The 12,524-nt window shown below is 53.9% G+C and overlaps 2 protein-coding genes across 3 annotated transcripts in view; both read left to right on the plus strand.

Moving 5' to 3' along the window:
- Positions 1–10,159, plus strand: part of LOC116423527 (collagen alpha-2(I) chain-like) — a 31,184-nt gene extending 21,025 nt beyond the window's left edge. The window contains exons 2-5 of the mRNA XM_031968383.1: positions 7,134–7,309; positions 7,974–8,209; positions 8,293–8,401; positions 8,507–10,159. Coding sequence (XP_031824243.1) covers positions 7,134–7,309; positions 7,974–8,209; positions 8,293–8,401; positions 8,507–9,259 — 1,274 coding nt within the window. The 3' untranslated portion in view covers positions 9,260–10,159. The remainder of the gene's footprint in view (positions 1–7,133; positions 7,310–7,973; positions 8,210–8,292; positions 8,402–8,506) is intronic.
- KANK4 (KN motif and ankyrin repeat domains 4) overlaps positions 8,443–12,524 on the plus strand; it is a 105,052-nt gene continuing 100,970 nt past the window's right edge. For both annotated transcript variants that reach the window (XM_031968995.1, XM_031969000.1), the window contains exon 1: positions 8,443–8,501. The gene's annotated coding sequence lies outside the window, so the exon portion shown is untranslated. The remainder of the gene's footprint in view (positions 8,502–12,524) is intronic.

The following is a 12,524-nucleotide window of genomic DNA, read 5'->3' on the forward strand; positions in this document are numbered from 1 at the left end:
GTTCAATGTGCTCAGCCCTCCATTTCTATACCTACCTTTTATCCCTACACAAAGGAATAAAAATAAAACTTTCAACTAATGTTTGACTCAAGACACCCAGTCTATCTCAATATTCCCAAGAGGTAGGAGGCTAATCACAGCTGGATTCAAATCCTGCTTCACATAATTCATAACTGGGTGACTCTGGACAAATCATTTCATTCTGCCTTTCTTAGTTTCCCCATCTGTAAAATAACAAAGATGGTAATGTCTACCTTTCCGGTTGTTTGTAAGGATAAATGACATTTTTAGTGCCCTGCAGCACAGAGAACATGAACTGGCCTGGTGTTTTTAGAGTACTGTGGCTGCAGGGACCCCTCTTCCTCTCCCTCCCCCCTCTTCCTCTCCCTCCCCCCTCTTCCTCTCCCTCCCCCCTCCCCCAACTAGCTCTTCACCTGTAATAGAGGGATTGAGACAAAAGCACTTTTGATATGGAGAGAAAATATCTCTGTTACAGCTTCCATCTTGTGCTTAGCATCTAGTAAACCTTCAATCATTAACTGATGCTTCTTCATTCATTCACTCATTGAATCCCTCTGCCTCTAAACTTAGCTTGGTTCAGCCATCCTGAGCCCATTTTCAGGTACTGAAAGCTAAGTCCTAGCACTTACCCCTCTCTTTCCAGCATCTCTTCTCTCCCTTGCTACTGAACCCCCCGTCATTCATTGCCTACTTTCTCTCCTCATTCCCATTAGCAGCTCATACCCCAATTCCCATGGAAACAGGAGGTTAGATGCAGCTCGAAGGGCACAAGGTCCAAACCTATGGCCAGTACCGTGGAAGAACCCTCCTCATGGAATCACATTGAAACTGTTGAGGTTTGGAACCGAAGTGTAGACCTGAAGGAGAGACCGCTCACCCCTGTCCAGGGAGTAGCAGCCGTGGGCAGAGACATTCTCTAACTTCACCCCAAGTCAGGGACCATTAGAAACTCCATTGCATTTAACAGTGGAGTGGGAGAAGGGCTCAAACACGGCTCCTCTTACGTTTCTCCGGTTATCTCCCCAGCACAGATCAAAGAGCACTGGCCTGGGACCCCCGAGAAGGGTGGGGTCACCAGAATGGCCATGTGTCTCCTTGGTCTGGAGGGGGGTGGTGTTAAAGAGACACTTCCTCTCGTGTCTCAAGAGTCCCTGTCTGAGAGCAGGGCTTTCTGGTGACGAAAAAAGATTGGAGATGCAAAGGAAGGGCCTTTGTCTCTCGAAAGGATTTGGACAGAGGGAGTTTCCTCAAGTAGAGAATCTGCTCCAGGAAAGATTTTAGAGGCAGGGGAGTGTCTAGATTATGGACAGGAAAAAAACTTTTAGTTTTCCAAATCTTTGCAGCCTCTCTCCTATCTCTTAGAGACAGAGAGCCAACAAAAGAGGCCTTTTGTCAAACCGCAGCAATTCCTCAAGAATTGTGCCAGAGCTTAGAGCTCCCACCTAGGACCCAAGCCCGACCCGAGGGCGTTGGGCGTCCACTGCAAGATTAGGAAAGAAAAAAAGTCTTTTACCTTATCCAGAGTTCCGGATTGCCTGGTAAGAATAGAGGCCTTTTTCACCTGAAAGTCAAATAGGGTGAGACTGAACGCAGATATTCTCCCCACTATCTTTAGAGAGAGAGATGAAAGAAAGAACACAGATTCTTCCCAGAAGAATATTGCCTGAACAGCTCAAAACCCAGATTGGTTCTGAGTGCCCCAAAAAGGTTGGGGTTCGGTTTTTTGCCAAATTATCTAGCTTCCGGTGTTCGTTCCCGGTCAGGGAACCAAATGTTGAGGTTTGGAACCGAAGTGTAGACCACATGTGTTGAGGTCTACATTTGGGATACCTAAATGAAATTAGGTTTTAGTTAGGTTTAGTGGCGGGTTTGGGGTACAGGGAGTCAAACAGAGTTCCCCTGCAACCCCCTTAGATTCGGCGCAAGGATACGGCGGTATATGAGGTCTCGAAGCGGCGCAGATTCCCAATAAAAGCATTTATTAGCCCAGAGAGCTAGATTAATAAAAGAGGTTTATTATTGAGTCTAGAAGTAGGAGATAGGTGAAGGTAGAGATAAAGAGGGCACTGGACAGAGGGTCCAGTGGACAGAGGGTCCTCACATGGCGACCATGTTTGGAATCTCTGCAAAGAGAGGTTCCCAGTGTGGTCCTTTTAAGTCGGAGACTTAGCTAGAGGGGCTTTGGGGTGTAGCCCCAGAGTTGGCTCAGATCCGGGTGGGGCTGGGACAGGTGCGGACCTTCTATTGGAATTCAAAGGGACCAGGATTTGTGAGTCAAAGGGTAATTTACATTAGCGAGGGGGGTTGGGAATCAAAGATTGGAATCTTTCCGGCATCAAAACAAAGCCTTCGGACACTTTCAGAAATGGCATGTTTTAATTTCTGGAATCAAGGGCAAGGTAGATCAGAACTCCCCATGGAAGTGTGTCCCAGCCAAACAAAAGGTGATCCTTGAAACCTCAGAACTATCTGCCCAGAAGCCCCATAATGGGTAGGTAGGACCCGTGGGCCTCAGTGTCCCCCTCTGTAACTTGAGAAGGCTGGAGTAGATGGCTTGAGGTCCCTGCTTTCCAGCCAGAGATTTCTGATTCCATGAATAATTACAAACAGAGCCATCTTTAATTCTCTTGTTCTCACACCTCCAGGGATAGTCAGAAAGGAAATGAGATGTGCCCTAGGTGATGGAATACTCTGGTTTCTTTGAAGTGAAGCCTCCTGGGAGTGGCTGAGAAGGGATGGAGATTCAGATTTCTAGGTTCTCCTGCAGTCCTAAGGGCACCAGAGGAGGGTGGAAAATGGAGGAGTGGTGGGTGGGGGAAAGGAAGGACTAAGAGCCAGGAGATTTTCTTCGTATGGCTCATTCCCTGGAAATAAGCTCTGATGATGATAAGACTGAGTTGACATTTATTTAACTTCACTAAGGAAGCCCTTTGTGAATCTGTGAGATGGGAACCCTAGATGGTTTCCACTGGAGTTCCTAATCCTAGTGAAATCACAGGTCCATTCCCAACCCAATCCTTCCACCAATGCAGGTCACCTTTTCTTCAGTTTTTAGTCTTAGAGATTCTCCTAGAGCAGGGACAGATGACGTGACTTGCCTAATGTCACACAACTAGTTAGTATCTGAGGCTGAATTTGTATTCAGATCTTTCCATTTCCAGGTCCAGAGATCTATCCACTGCATCACCTAGATATTGATCCATAATAATAATAATAATAATAATCTTGGTTACCTGCTTTTTGCTGATACTGCAGGAGATATGAATTCAACAATTAAATTCAAAGTCATAGATTTCAGACCTCACATGGGTCTTAAAGACCCATTCTTTAATTCACTGGGGACAAGTGGTAACAGAGGCAGACAAGCTTTGTGGTTGGAGAGCTGGGTATGGAATGGGGAAACCGAGATTTGAAGTCTGCCTAGAATCAGGTCTCTGAAATTCTGGTGCTTCTACATAACCTGTAGCTTGGTGAGTCAATTAGTTTGAGAACTGTTTCAGTTTAGCCTGATGTAGACCGAAAGCCTCATAGGGATTCCTAGGGGCCGTCTCCAGTTGTACTGATCTATATCTGGCCACTGGGCCCAGAAGGTTCTGGAGGAGAGAGGGAGGCAGGTGACCTTGCACAGCCCTCCCTCACTTAAGTCCAATTCACTTGCATGTCATGTTGTTACCTCCCTGACGTCGTGGTGAAGAACAGACTTCAAAACTGAAACACTATGGATTTTTGCATTCAATGGGTGATTAATAAATATTTAACTCGGGGCAGCTAGGTGGTGCAGTGGATAGAGCACCAGCCCTGAAGTCAGGACCTGAGTTCAAATACAGCCTCAGATCCTTACTGACTGTTTGATCCTGGCCAAGTCCTATTAATCTCAAAACGAGCCTCCAGAACTATTTCTTATATGGGTCTCTAGGAGGGAGAGGGAGGTGGGGATCTATACCAGGGATAATTATAATGATGTGAAAAACAACCGACATCCATAAAAACTCATTTTTAAAATCCTACTTTCCCACCTCCTGGCCGCATCCCATTCTCACCACTCTTGCCATTATGGCCCCAGTTCAGCTTTCATGCTGATTTTCCTAAAGTACAGGACTGACGACACTACTCTCCTGCTCAAGAGAATTCAATGGCTCCCTTTTGCTTCCAGGAGAAAAAAAATAACTCCCATTTGCACTTAACCTTTTCCATTCTGACTCCCGCTTTTCTTCTTTCTGACTTGATATTAACAATATTCCCCTTCTTGTACTTTAGGGTCCAATCAAATCCCCCTTCCCCACCGGGATTCAGTCCAAGGGCCACCTCCATCAACACAGACCTTCCTGAAATGCCCCCGTTATTAGAGTCCCCTCCACGACATTATTTTGCACGTGCTTCATCTTTACTGCCTGTGGCCCCAGATACAATGTGAGCCCCCAAGGCAGATTGTGTTCCATTTTCTCCCTTTGTATTCCTTGCCCCTGGCACAATGCTTGGTATACAGTAGGGGCTTCATAAATGCTCTGGGGTCATCTAATACAGCTCCCTCCTTTTATAGGGAGTCTCAGTCATATAGTATCTAGCAATGGTGAGATTTGAACTCCGCTCTTTAGTTAGTTGAATGACTAAATGAAGGGAAGTGACGTCTTTAAGCACATAATTATGCCTGTTTTCATTGAACAGGGTTACCTCCCTCAGGGTAACAGGGGGTGTTCCCCACCCTGGATTAAGTCCGGCTGCTAGGAGAGTTGACCAAAGCCCCAAGACTTCTAAGGAAAGGGCCTTAAATGCCTCCCATTGTTTGCTGGGGAGCCCATTTTTAATGTCAGGGGGAGGGGAATCATAAGTAGACTTTCCAGTCATGAGTGGGCGGAGGTCCCCAGAGGATCCTGGGTGAACTCCCTTTGAATGTATCCCCGTTCCAAACAGCCTTCCTTTGGAGAAAACCACCAGGACCACAACAATAAGGCTGGGGAACTTTCAGAAGGCAGCCTCCCGAGGTCACGGGACCTTGTGTGCCGAATACAGAATCCGCCTGAGCCAACATTCAGCCCCTTACAAATAAAGGAAAGTGAATCCTCGGCTTCCACACTGATTTCACCCCGCTAACCCCCACCCCCACCCCCATTCCTCTTAGCTGAAGACCACGGAAAGAACAAAATCAACATTCTCTACTGGCCTGGGGCAGAGGGTTCTATTTGTAAGCCTGAGAGTCCCGGCCACTGCCAAGGCTGTGTTTGCAAAGTGTGGCAGGAAGAGGAGCGGCCAGGGCTTCTCCAACTCTTTCTATCCACAATTCCCTGCGCTCCTAGGTGTGGCCATCCCCATTCTCCAAGTGAGGAAACTGAGGCTCCCTGATGGTGGGCTTCAGGGCTGAAAGCCCATTTTTTTCCCATGGCAATCCCACCTCCTTTTCCTCTCCCCTGCCATTCTGGGTTTTTGATGTGGAAGGTTCAAAGTCCAATCCAATCATTACTCATGTGGCCATGGCCAAGTCAACATTGTTCCTAGGGTCCCTCTGCCGGTTTCCTCATTTGGCAAATGAAAAACTTGGAGAAGATCAATGGTTCCCCAGCTTTTCATGTGAAGGTTGCCTTTTTTCTGCCTCCATCCCCTCCTCCAAACCCACACTGGTAATTGTGTTATTAGAGCACCTTGACTGGGAAATACACGACTGGAGAGTCTTTGATCACCAGCCAGAAGTTGGGGGGGGGGCTGGAGTCCCCTCTTACTGGCTCCCACGATTAAATTGCAAGCGATAGTTTTGACACCTCAGAAACTGGCAAATGCTGCACGTCCAGCAGGACTTCATTTCTTATTTTTGTTGATTGGATGGATTTAAGCCCGTGATGGAAAAAACGTTAATAATGGAAATTTAATGGAAAAGTTATGGGTTCCAGAGAACTGGTTGTTAAACATTTTACCAGCACCTTCCTGGTGGGCATCCACAAGGCGTGATGATCTCTTGGGACCCAGTCAGGCTCTAAATCTCAGGAGAAGCTGCAGGGAAAGACTCCTGCAGCTGGAGACAGAGACCCTGGGTTCAAATCCTTCTTTTCTGCAGATTCCCTGGATCGGTCCTGCCACACACACCTATTGAGTGTCCTCAAACAGGCCACTCCAGCTTCAGCCTCCACGCCTTTGCCGCTGGTTCCTCCAAGCCTGGAAGGCGCTCCTTCACTTTGCTTCCTTCCTTCAGTGTTGGCCCTTCACTGTTCCCTCCGGCTTTAGAAAGCTCCTCTGCCCTTTCATTGCTTTGCTTTTGCCCAGTGTGTAGCCTCCATCCTTTTTGCCTTTGTACAGTCTTTCCTTTCTCCCTCTTCCCCAAGAGAACATAAGCTCCTTGAGGACATGAATGGGTCACAGTGGTCTTGGCATCCCCACTACCTGTCATTGTTGTTGTCAGTCAAGTCTGCCTCTCTGTGATCTCGTGTGGGGTTTCCTTGGCAGGGACAGCGGAGGGTTTGCCATTTCCTTCACATTTTACAGATAAACAGGGTCATGAAGCTAATAAGTCTGGATTTGAACTCGGGTCCTCCTGACTGGAGGCCTGGAGCTCCATCTACTGCCTTCCCACCTACCACTACCTGCTTAATAATACTTGCTGGATGAATATTAAAGTATCTTTTACTTTGTCTGGACCAAGACAAACAATAATTGCTCCATTTTTATAAGGCTCTATATATAGATCAGACACCCAACGTGGGGGCTTCGCTGAGCACTGGCCTCGGAGTCGATCAAGGAGGCTCGGGTTCGTGCTCTCTCTCTTTTTCTCTCTCCCCCCCCCCCCTTTGTGTCTCTTCCCTTTCCCTTCCTCCTCCTCTCTTTCTCCCTTTCCTCCTCTTCTTCCTCCTCCTCCTTCTCCTCCTCTCTTCTTTCCCACCCCCACCCATGTAACTAGACCTCTGCCTGGGGAAATGGCCCCTCCCAGCACCAAACAGCTCCTTCTGCGCTTGAAATGCACGGAACCCGTGTGTATCCTGTGGTGGGGACCAGAACGCCTGGGTTCGCACCTCAGCTGAGCTTTTTGGGGCTGTGGGTCCCGAGCTGCCACTCGCTCATCTGGGCTTGGGCTTTCTCGACTTCCCCTCGACTTCCGAGGAGACGTGAAGCCCCCCCCCCCCCCCCAGCCTTCCCCGGGGGCTCCCGGATGCAAGCCCCCCGCCAGGGAACTGCGAGCGGGACTTTGGCGGCCCGTTTCCCCCAAGCAGCCGCGGAGGGAAGAGCAGCAGAGGGTCAGTGTGGGGTGGGGGGTCGGGGCGGGCGCGACGAAGGGGCAGGACGGGCTCGGGAAGGGCAAACCGACGTGAGCCGCGCCGTCGGGCGGGGGGAGGGGTTAACCCTTTCCAACTGGGGTTCTGGGTCTGGAGTCCGGTGAACTTCAAAAACCAGTCAGTGTCTTGTGGATTTGTTCCCGTCTGTGAGCCGGAGCGTTTCATCTTATCCATTTAAAACCGGGGTTCTCGGCAGAGGGCCCATAGATTCCCCGAGGGTTCGGGGCTCAGGGAGGGGGGAGACGTCCCGGCACAGAGCTGTTGCTCCCTGGCTTTCGAGCCCCGGCCCGGGTTTGAATCCTGCGCCGCCACTTTCCCTGTGACCTTGGGCCGCTCCCCGGCTCCCCGCGGCTCGGCCGGCGGGGGCCGCCCGGGAGGTTGCGCGGGGTCCCTGGCCCCGGGGGGCCCCGCGGCTCGCCTGTAGCGCCCACCTCCCGGGCGGCCCCTCTCCTCCTCCCGCGCCCGCTCCTCGGAAGTTTGCCTTGTGGCCTCCGACCTCCCCCCCCCCCCCCCGCGGCGTAGGGAGCCGGCGGCCAGGCGCGGGCTCGGAGCCGACTGGTCGGGAGGCGGGCGCGGAGGAGGGGTCCCGACGGCGGCCCGGGGCTGGCCCAGTGGCCTCAGAATCCTCCCGCCCCCGAAGCGGGAGCCGCGTGAGCGCTGGCCCCTCTCCCCCTTTCTCTCTCGGCGCCTGCAAAGGGAGGCGGGGGCCGCGGGGCAGCCTTCGGAGCCGGGGACGCCGCCCGCCTGCCGGCCTCGGGACGTCGGGGAGCGGAGGCGAGCGGGGGCCGCGCACACCCCGCCGGGGCTCGGGCTCCGCTCCGGCCTCCCCCCCCCGCCCCCCCGGCCGGCCCCAGAGGCGCGGGGAGCGAGCGCGGCGCCCACCCCAGCCCCGCCATCGCGCCGAGCCGGAGCCTGCGGCCAGTGCGGCTAAGGTAAGGCGGCTCCCGGGGGCGCCCGCAGAGAAGGGTTTGCCTCCCGCACCCGCAGCCCCCCCTCCCCCCGCTTGCCGCCGCAGCCCCCTCGCGGGCTCCCGGACCCGCGCTGGGGTCGCGGAGGCCAGCCCTGGTCCGTGCCCGTCCTGGCGGGGGGCCGGAGGGGCGAGGGGCGCGACACGCCGGGCTCAGGCTCCCGCCGGCCTCCCCCGCCCCGGCCAGCCCCAGAGCGCGGCGCCCACCCCAGCCCCGCCATCGCGCCGAGCCGGAGCCTGCGGCCAGTGCGGCTAAGGTAAGGCGGCTCCCGGGGGCGCCCGCAGAGAAGGGTTTGCCTCCCGCACCCGCAGCCCCCCCTCCCCCCGCTTGCCGCCGCAGCCCCCTCGCGGGCTCCCGGACCCGCGCTGGGGTCGCGGAGGCCAGCCCTGGTCCGTGCCCGTCCTGTGGCGGGGGGAGGGGGGCGCGCGGAAGTTTGAGGGGCGTGGAGGGGGGGAGGCGGGCATCGGGCCGGCGCTGCAGCCCAGCCCAGTGGCCGGAACTCCGCCGCACTCAGCCAGCCCCCAGACTCGTCCTCCCTCCCTCTGCGCCCCCTGCTCTCCCCAGCTCTCTCCTGGGATGCAGCACACGAAGGCAGCATCCAGCCCGAGCCGGGAAGCGGGTGCGGGGAGGCGGGAGCAGCGGCGGTCGGGGGAGGGGTCTCCCGGCTCCCGGGAAATTCTCTCGCCAACCTGGGCTCGCCAGAACCCCCTTTCCTTCCGAAAAGCCGGCGTGCTGCAAGGTTTGGGGGCGGGGGGAGGGGAAGGGATCTGCATCAGCCGAGCCCTGCCCCCTCCTCTTCCCCCCCCCCCCCATCTCGGTCCCGTCCCGCTTGGGGACTCCCCCCCACTGGCTCCCTCCGCAGCGACTGGAAGCTCTCGGTCCCGTCCTCCCCAAAGGGGAGAGGCAGAGGGGGGAGGGGAGGGAGCGATTGCGCTCGGGGAAGTCCTTGCGCTCCTCGTGGAGTTCCCTTCCCCATCCCCTGGGCTCCCGCCGGTCACCGCTCCAAGGTCATAGCTTTGACCCCTTCCGTTTTCCTGCTGTGAAGTTTGCGTTCTCTGGAGGGCGGGCGAGGGAGGAGAACTCCCAGAAGAGGAAAGTCTCTCCGCCCATGCTGGCGGCCCCGCTTCGGAAACTTATTGTCTCAGTTGTGCGAGGGAGGCAGCCCTCGGCTGATTTATGTCCCGAGCACGTGTGGAACCCAGGTTTTCCGAGCTCCGAGGAGAGCCCCGCTGGCTTCCATATACCGCCCCCCCCCCCACCAGATCACCCGAGGATCCTGGGGATGCACCCTGGGGTGAGGAGGTCGCAAGGTCGAAGGAGTTCTAGGGAGGCTGGTCCTGGCTTAAAAAAGAAAAAGAGGAAAAAAGGCATATGTTCACTGAGGGAGATAGAGAGCCCGAGCTAGAAGGACTTGGGAAACCATGTAGCTATTGTACGGATGGGGAAACTGAGGTTAGACAAATGCGGGACTCACCCGGGGAGCACGTGGGCCAGAGGGACTATCAACCCCAAAGCGTTTGATGCCGGTTAGTAATTAACCATTTGGCCCCCTTTGGGGGCGGGGGCTGGCGAACCACCCAAAGGCAATGGAAGGGGAGGATGTGGCCAAGATTCCAGATAACGGTGTTAAAAACGGAAGCCCAGGGGGCTTCAAAACAAACAAACAAACAACCCCCCCCCCCACGCTCTGCAGAGTGCTCCCCAGGTCTGAGCGAAAATCTGCACTGGTTCTCATGGGGCCCTGGGTATGGGCTGTCTGGGAGGAGGGACGCAGCCACTAGGAGCCCAGGACAGGGAGCTGGGCGTGGGCCCTCTCAGGGCCCGAGCACTTTGGGTAAGTTACCTCTCCAAGCCTTGGGTCCAGCATCCTGGAGAAGGGGGGGCTTGGAGTACATAACTCCAGCCCCACCTCTGGCGGCCCTGGGGGGGGGGTGGGGCAGGGGGGGGGAGAAAGACAAGCCCTCCTTGGGAGGTCAGTGGGAGCACACGGCTGGAGGGTCTGCAGTCGCAGGCCGCGCTGGATGTGAGCAGAGAAAAGGCCCCGATTCAGACCCTTGTCCTGCCTTATTAGCCAGGGCAATAAGGCTTCTTAAAGGGCAATGAGCACGTTTGGCCTCAGTTTCCCCATCTGTAAAATGGAGGGGGCGGGAATTGGACTAGAGGGCTTCTGGGTCATTGATCCGGTCAACTGGACTCATTGGTTCCTCTGGTCTCTCTCTCAGGATAGGGTTGGACTGCCTCTGCCTCTGCCTCTGCCTCCTTGTTTAGTAGAACACATTTTCCTTTACAGTCTTGCTTTATTTTATGTATTTAGGAAATATGGTTTGAGAAGAGGTCCGTGGCCTCCCCAGCCTCCCCAGCAGGCCCTTGGCAATCATGGACATAGAATTTCTGGGGTTCTTTCTCACTTGATCCTCACCACAGTCCTGGGTCGTTCAGTCATTCAATAGTACCCAACCCTTGATGACTTCATTTGGGGTTTTCTTGGCAGAGATAATGGAGCGGTTGACCCTTTCTTTCTCCAACCCATTTTACAGATGAGGGAACTGAGGCAAACTTCTCACACAGCTAGGGGCCTCCAAGGCCCCTGCACCAGCCTCCTCCAGAAGATTGATTCCCTTTCCTGAGGGATCTCTGAAGCGCCTTCTTCATCCTTCCCCATGCCCTGGCTCCTCTGACCGCCCCAGCTCAGAGCAATGGGCCCAAGGGCTCTGGAAGCTGCTGATCAGAATTCCCAGGAGCCACCGATTCTAAACTTCAATGTCTTATGGCAGAAGGAACTTTGTAAAGAACACCTCTGGTGACCCACTGGCCTCTTCTGCCCACTTGGAGTCGAGGAGACCCGAATGTCGCCTCGGACACTTGCTAGCCCTTTGGCTCTGGGCCAGTCACTTACCCCTATTTTGGCTCCCTCATCTGTAAAATAATGGGGACGTCTGTCTAGACCGAGGAGTGGGGAGGGGAAGGATGGCAGAGCTGACAATTAGGAAGACAGATGTTCCAGCTGCTGACCTGCTCTCGGTTTGAAATGCCCTGGAGGCTGTTTTGTTGGTGGAGGCTTAGGAGGCTGGAAGGGAGGGCAGCTGCACTGGGGCATTTCTTTAGGAGGCCTGGCCATCTGGGGGTTTAGATGTCGGTCTCTTGGGTTCCTTGGCTAACTGAATCCCAAGCAGGGTGGGGAGAGTGGAAGGAGGCTGGTGCCAGTGATTTCTTTTTCTTCCTTTTTTTGCAAAGTATTTGGGGTTAAGTGACTTGCCCAGGGTCACACAGCTAGGACCTGTTAAGTGTCTGAACCTGAATCTCTTGACTCCAGGGCAGGCGCTCTATCCACTGCGCCATCTGGCTGCCCTGTGCCAATTCTTTCTTAATAACAAATCACATTTCCACAGCGGCCCGAGGTTTCTAGTGGCAATGGGACAAAGGGAAGGGTGTTGTGGGCTTGGCTCTGACACCAGCTTTGTGTTCCTGAGCACATCCCAGAAGCTTCACTTACATCCTGGTTTTGTTCGGTCTTTTCATTCACGTCCGACTCTCCATGGCCCCTTTTGGGATTTTCTTGGTAGAAATTTTTTTTCTCCAGCTCATTTTACAAATGGGGAAACTGAGGCTAATCAGGGTTAAAGGACTTGTCCAGGGTCATACAACTAATTAGTGTTTGGGGCTGCATTTGAATTCAGGTCTTCCTCACCCCAGGCCCAATCCTCTATCCATTGTACCACTTTTCTCTTAAGTGAGATCTAGGGGCAGCTAGGTAGTGCAGTGGATAGAGCACCAGCCCTGAAGTCGGGAGGACCTGAGTTCAAATCTGGGCTCAGATTTTAACACTTCCTAGCTATGTGACCTTGGGCAAGTCACTTAACCTCAATTGCCTCAGCAAAAAACAAAAACAAAAAAAGAAGTGAGATCTAGCGAATATTCCCTCCCCTCTGTCTTTCTGCTCTTCCTCTCTCTTTCTTCTTCTCTTTGAATCCATCCGTTTGTCCTTGTGAAATGTGGAGGGCAGGGGGCAGCCCCAGGCCTTGCAGCTCCTTCACTCTCTGACTATCTGGCATAAACATGTACGCACGTGTGTAACACACATATTTACACACACACAGTGCTTGTGTACACAATCCTTATCTTGTATAGAAAACACTTCAAAGCAATCTATCTCCTTGCAGAGGAGGACTAACAAAGCAGCAAAGGGGATTCTCAGACTAAAAATAGCCGGCGACGTTCGGAATCAAATGGAAGCAGGAGCCCGTCCTAAGGAGACTGTACGGGCAGATATAGATTGCTT

This window comes from Sarcophilus harrisii, chromosome 4 (assembly GCF_902635505.1).
Source record: "Sarcophilus harrisii chromosome 4, mSarHar1.11, whole genome shotgun sequence".
Classification (NCBI taxonomy): Eukaryota; Metazoa; Chordata; class Mammalia; order Dasyuromorphia; family Dasyuridae; genus Sarcophilus; species Sarcophilus harrisii.